Source organism: Macadamia integrifolia, chromosome 9, assembly GCF_013358625.1.
Source record: "Macadamia integrifolia cultivar HAES 741 chromosome 9, SCU_Mint_v3, whole genome shotgun sequence".
NCBI lineage: Eukaryota > Viridiplantae > Streptophyta > Magnoliopsida > Proteales > Proteaceae > Macadamia > Macadamia integrifolia.
In genome coordinates this window covers 21845663-21852539 of record NC_056565.1, presented here as the reverse complement: position 1 = coordinate 21852539, position 6877 = coordinate 21845663, and the positions used below count along the sequence as shown (strand labels likewise).

At 36.7% G+C, this 6877-nt stretch overlaps 1 protein-coding gene across 1 annotated transcript in view; it reads left to right on the top strand.

The window, feature by feature from the left end:
* Positions 1-6393, top strand: part of LOC122088993 (putative ion channel POLLUX-like 2) — a 38482-nt gene extending 32089 nt beyond the window's left edge. Inside the window, 8 exon segments of the mRNA XM_042658399.1 lie at positions 951-1043; positions 1141-1261; positions 1324-1400; positions 3959-4006; positions 4163-4232; positions 4314-4387; positions 6012-6122; positions 6192-6393. Coding sequence (XP_042514333.1) covers positions 951-1043; positions 1141-1261; positions 1324-1400; positions 3959-4006; positions 4163-4232; positions 4314-4387; positions 6012-6122; positions 6192-6293 — 696 coding nt within the window. The 3' untranslated portion in view covers positions 6294-6393.
* Positions 6394-6877: the final 484 nt, after the last annotated feature.

Genomic DNA, 6877 nt, shown 5'->3' with positions numbered 1-6877 from the left:
TTTTGGGGGGGTGGTGGGGGGTGAATAATCAAAGAGAAAGAATATATAAGGGCCGAAAGGTAAAGGACAAGCAAACCAAAGCAAAAGCAGCAAGCCCACTGAGGTGGAGGGCTAGGGGGGAGGCAAAATAGTGAGGGACAAACCCAGGACACAACAATGAGCATGTTCCTTGGGGAATCCTTTACAGAGCTGCCCCCCGGGGGGGGGGGGGGAGGTGTTAATGCAATCTTAGAACTAACATCAAAGAAGATGACATTCCAAATCTTATCAAAAGATCGAGGGTTTTCTTGAGGGAATCCTTTCATTTCCTATTGTTATTCTGCCTATCATTAGGTGTGCTTTGAAAGAAATTCAAGGTATTTCTGCACCTGCACCACTCTTTGAGAATGGGTGGCAAGCTACTCTTTCAATTTGGTACAACTGGTTTTGCTCAAAACCCCAGAAAATTTTATAGATAAGTGCAGCCTTGATTATAAGATGAGAGAATTAGTATGTCAATCTTCTTTTTCTTCGCCTTCAATCCTCCTATATTTTAGAAGGATCAGGTTTTCTATTTTCTTACATATGGTGGGTTGCTATTATTTTGCTTAGATTCGTTTGGTGGTTAGTTCTTTCTGAGGTGATCAGTCCTCCTGTACCTGTGCCTGTACTGAGTTGGCAACTAAATGTTGAAGTAATAGGAGATAATTTAAAATCCTCTCAACTCCTATCTAGAGGATATCTATGATATTTTGAACTTTAAGAGCTTGGTCTGCTGCAGGTTTTTTTTGTAGGTTGTAACCTTTAACCTATTTAGTTAAAACTGATGTCGTCGAGCCTTGAGATAAATGTCAAGCTGTTTGTATCTGGGAGCACAATGAGACAAACTTTATATTTGTGGTTATATATATTCAAATGCATAAATACACTTAAGTTTATGCTTCATTTTGTTTAACTATAAATTTTTTTAGGAAATATTATCAGATGTACCTTTGGAGGAGAGAAGTAAGGCCTTTAAACTTTCGGGCTACAATAAACTGAAACACGTGCGCGTTTCTCATAGGGTAATATCTTACTTCTTCATTGGAAGCTTATTATATTTTTCTTAAAAAAACTAGTTTTGTTCTCATCAATTTTTTAATATATTTTCTTATGTTGCAGATGGGAAATCCCATGAACAATGACACCTTAGAGGAAGCGATATTGAATATTCGAAACTCTCTTCAGAATGGAGAGACTTTTTCAATTGTTGTAATATCTGATAGAGGGTGTCTTCTTAGAGGTAACAATGTATGAAAATTCAGTTATCTAAGAAATACCTTTGACTGACAATTTTCCATGCAGATCAATCCAGAGCAGACAAGCAGTCCGCATACTCTCTCCTTCTCGCTGAAAATATCTGCAACAAACTTGGTGTGAAGGTTAGTATTTTTCTTTGAATTGGTATGACATGCTGTGTTTTCCAGATACAGCAAGGACACAGAATTTTTAGTATCCAGCATGATATTATGCGTAATTAAAAATAAAAAGAAGAAAAAGAAGAATATACTCTGCCCATTTTGAGTACCAAGTATGAAGGATAAAAAATACCCAGTGCATGAGGCTCCCGCCACCACTGCGGGGTCTGGGGAGGGTCATAATGCACACAGACCTACCTCCGCTTTGCAGAGAGGCTGCTTCCTGACTCGAACCCATGACCTGTGACCGCTTAGTCACAATGGAGTAAACTTACCGTTGCACCAAAGGTCCACCCCCTATCCAAGAATAAGGGATACAAGGATTAAATCTCCTGATCTACTGAGTACGATGATATTTTCATAACGGTGGTGACCTCTTTTGCTGATTATTTTAGCTAGGTTGGGGAATGATATGGATAATGGATTACATGTGCCTATATGGTGTTTGGTGCTTAATAATGTTGGATACAGTTACAGATCCTACTTTGAACAATCCATGTAATATGGCTGACCTCTACTCTGAATGAATAATGGTGGGAAAACCAAAATGGTTAACCGATACATTTTCCTAGCTGAATAACTGCCATATTAAGCAACTTGTGAACATTCGACCTTGGTAAACAGAACAATCCTTATAGATGGACAGTGTCATTCAATCTGCAATTCTAGGGTTCTAGGTTGGAAACAGCTTTGAAACACGAACCCAAAATTTAGGATACTGATTAGGGAGCTAGGATAAAATGGAAACACCTTGTAGATGGATGCTTTATATTTAATCCACGATATAAGGAGTGAAGAGTGGAAACAGCTCCTACCACAACCCCAAAATTTAAGTCATATGCTTCACAAAATTTTAATTTCTATGAAATATATATTGATGTGGGATGGGGATTTAAATAGCTGGTGTGGTTAGTGTCCAGTGAGAGCTTGTCTGGCTATCTGACATGGGACTAATCTTCCTCTACAGGACTATACTTCTGGGTTGTTTCCACTTATTCAAACTGGGGGTTTGAGTTTGTGTTTCTTGGGGATAATATTGTATTTATTTAATTGTTATTATTATTATTTTGGAAGTTATTTTCTTTTTGTAATTTTAGATAGGGGAAATATTGTAATCATTTGTTTGTCATTCTATTTGAGGATTTTTGTAATTGTGCTTTATTTTCTTAGGGATTAAGGAACTTAAAGGTTAACTTCTCAAAGAAACTGACTTTAGTTTATTAAGTAAGGTTTTTCTTTGCTTTTTAAGCTACCTCTAGCTTCTTGAGTCTTTTACTATACAAGGATGTAAACTCCTCTTGGGGAAGGGAACAGAATTGAATAAAATGGAAGTTTGTGTTTAGTGAGAGGCTCTCAGATGAGCCCGTATGGCTGGTCCTTTCAAAGTTTGTATTTAGTGAGAGTGTCTTACATGAGCCAATAGGAAGCTAATCCCTTCATATCTCCCCACCCCCCAATCCTTCTTCCCTACTTTTTTTTTCTCTTCTTTTGCCATCTTTATCTTAGTTTTACTGTTCACAATCCTTAAACAGTAGCTGATTTCATACTCCTTCCCTAATTTCTTCTCCTTCTTAAAGCCCTAATCAGTCCTGACACCCTCCCCACCACCCCTTCCTTATAGTTAAGTCCTAGAATCTAAACATGTGGGCTGTCCTAAATCACTAACAGTGATGTTTGGCAATTTTAGTAAGTTGAAGTTGACTGGAGTTCTTCAAAGTTTGATCAAAGTTATATTAGTGCAAAAGGAAAGTTGCAGTGCCTTTGCTCAGATCCCATATGTTGAATATCATAGCATCCCAACCAATAATCCAAATAAAGAACAAGAAAAAGAAAGATAAAAAGTAAGAGAAAGAACAGAAGAAAAATGGTCGAAAAAGGAGATCAATGGGGAAGACACACACCAAAATTGGATCCACCCATCTATTAATATAGTTAATCAATTTACTCTGGTAGTTACAGAATGCCCTTGTATAGATGTGTGAACTTAGAAATACCCCTCTATACTTAATACTATGTTCTCAAAAAACTATTCATGAGCATGTGCACAAACATGTGCTTAGAGGAAAAGGTTTGGGCTTCCAGGGCATATATTCGAGTCTTGAGGGTGGCCACTTTGTGCAAAAAGATGCCAAAGGTTAGGACTGACTCCAAGCTCACCCCTCCCGGGACCCAAATAAGCGGAACAGCACTGGGTAATGGCCCTTTTTCAAACACTGGCTTGGAGTAAAAGTTCTAATGATGAAACCTTAGTAATTCCTGAACTGGCAACCACTCTTGGTAATATGACTTGATATTTAATGCACCCTAGGGGAATCTCTGGGTTTAATGAATCTTTACCTCTTTCCTGGTAGTATTATTTATCATTAAGATAATGAATTATTAGAAGTCCAAGTTTATTACCACTAAAATATTTCTTTCTGCCTAGTGTTTAGATCCTAGAGGCTCCTTATTCTTCTTTATTTTGTTGAACAGCTATGCTGCAGTGCATTATTTCTAAATTGTATAGAATGAATGAATTGCAGGTGGAAAACATGGTTGCAGAAATTGTTGACAGAAAATTGGGCAAACAAGTAATGCTTCGTGTCGCAGACTGAATTTTTCTGAATTATTCTTGTGTGCATGTGTACAGATATCACTTATAAATTTTATTGTGAAAGTATACACATCACTTAAATGAATCTCTGTCCAGTTGGGTGATATTATATCAAATGTCTTTATGCTCACAGATTGCAAGAATTAAGCCATCCATAACATACGTTGCAGCAGAGGAAGTAATGAGCCTTGTTACTGCTCAAGGTCTTCAGTTTTATACTTTCTCGCAATTGTGGAATTTGTATCCTAGAGAAATAAGTTTTGACTAGGTCCTTTAAATGACAGTGGCAGAAAATGGTGAACTGAATGAGGTATGGAAAGACATTCTTACTGTAGAGGGAGATGAAATATATGTGAAGGTAAATGGCTTTCCATAATTTCACTGCTCCAAATTTTTGTTGTGCTGAAAATTGCGAAGAAAATGATAGCTGAGGATATTTTGCAGTCTCACAAACACAGTATTGGACCGCACATGTTGTAGTCGAAATTTGGTGGAAGAAATGCTGGGGCCTGGACCCAACACTAAATAGGATGCACTTAGAGAATTTTCTTGAGGATACCAACCTGATCTGGTTATAGTGTCTTCCCTGAATTAAGCACATTTCTTATCCTTGAAATCTTGATTTCTTAGTGTAAGAGAGGTTCCTTCCGTAAACCTTGCTCCTCTATATAGGAGCTATCATTCCAATCTCCTGGCGTGTTTTTTAATGAAAAAGAAAACTCCATATCCCTTCATTACTATGTTAGAAATGTCCTAATAAGGAACGTATCTGTAATGGTTGTATCCTAGAAGATTTTAGCCTGCTTTGAAAAAATTGAGTGATAACAATTCAAGGACAGACCGGATTTGAAACTTGACCTCTCATCTATGAGACCTTTGGTTCCCTTTCCCATCCAAAACCATCGCCCCTGGGGGGTTGAAATAGAAGGATTTCTTGTGTAATATATATCTCTGTTTGTATAAAGAAACGAATAATACAGAATTACTGATATAGACCAATTATAATAAATTTCGCAAAAAAAAAAAAAAATCTAGAAGTAGGGGAAAAAAGGTATAATAATTTGTTCCTTGTGTAGAGTTAGCTTCGATGACAATTAATGCATAAAAAAGTAAAATATTATTGATAATAATAATAATTAGCATAACAGTATGCTTTCAGTAATTTATATGTGATAGGGTTGATGCACTTCATAGTTTATGACAAGGTGCAGCCCATTCAGATTTTTCCACACTCATGCACCAAAGACAATATGTACCCTAGAGCCACTCTAAGTCAATACCTGGCATACTTCGGATGAGATTTCCCCCATTGCTACTTGCTTAGAGCAATGGTAAAAGGTTTGTGCTGGCAGGACAAAGCCTAGGTTTGAGTCTTGAGGCTGGCCACTTTTCACAAAAATGCTGAAAAGGTTAGGACTGACTCCAAACTCACCCTTCCCAGGACAAGCACTGGGTAATGGTCCTTTCTTAATGATGAGATTTTATGGCTGACATTTTATCATTTGGTTTTTTCTTGCCCATGAACTATTACAAGGTTTCCTTCTCCATTGGACGAGGAATGAGTCCTTGTCTATGACTACTTTATGGCATGTGGAGAGATTGATTTGGTGATTTTGGCAATTGGATAGATGTGATCTCACGAGCCATATTTAGTGGCCCATCTCAATAGTATGGTCCACACCGTGTTGAGCTCTTCTACTTGTGTCTCAGTGGTCCAAATTTCTTCAAACTGACTTCTCAACCAATTTATGAACCATTCCATACATGTAGTTCAACTTATATGTAGAAACCTGATACATGGTTAGTATATGACATGAATGAAGTATCCACAAAGTTCCAACAGAAACCATTGTTATTATTACTATGATCAACCATCATCAATACATCATTGCATCACTGCTATTCTAAGCCAATCAAGTAGTAACCAAATCAGTAGTAACTCTAGATCTTCACAAGTTCTACTTTTGTGTTTCTGATAACAGGATATGGACCTTTACATGAAAGAAGGGGAAAATCCATCATTTGATGAACTTTCTGAAAGAGCAAAGTTGCGGCAAGAAGTTGCAATTGGCTATATGAAAAACAATAAGAAGGTACACTATTTTAATTTTCAGCTCATTTCAAAATGGTTTCCTTTCTCATCCATACATTGCTAATGGCAGGTTATAAACCCAAATCCCAGATCAGAGCCTCTTTCTCTTGGGATGACAGACTCACTAATTGTAATCTCTGAACTCGAGGGTGAACCACCAATAGTTGTATAGATCTATGTTTGATTCATTATTGTTACCTTGTACTTTTTCATACTTTCAAGAGCTTTGCCCTTTATTATTTTTGCATTATTATGATTGGTGTTATTGTGAACATGTGAACATATCCTAGATTTAAAAAAAAAAAAAGAAAAAAAAAAAAAAAAAAGAAAAAAAAGAAAAAAGAAAAAAGAAAAAAGAGGATATTCCACAGGATTATTAATGAAACGTGCAGAGAGTTCAACTAATCAACTGCTAAAGATTTCAGCAAGGTAAAGGTGCTTTTGTGATATGAATGCTGGGAGCTCTCTGAAGCTGTGAAATATTTCAGGTATTGGAATGGTGGGAACAAGAGGAAATATCTATGAACCAAAAGAGTAATGTTATATGATGAAGATTCCACTGCACACTACTGGTAAAGTTTCTGGGAATCATGCCTAAACTTGGGGTTAGATTTGGTCTTCACCGTTAACACATCAACAACCAATTGTTGATCATCTTATCTATGGAAACAGTTTTGTTGTATCATGTGTATTTTCTCCGTTTTAAACAGCTCTGAAACAAATGCACTACACTTTTTTTCTTCTTTTTTTTTTTTT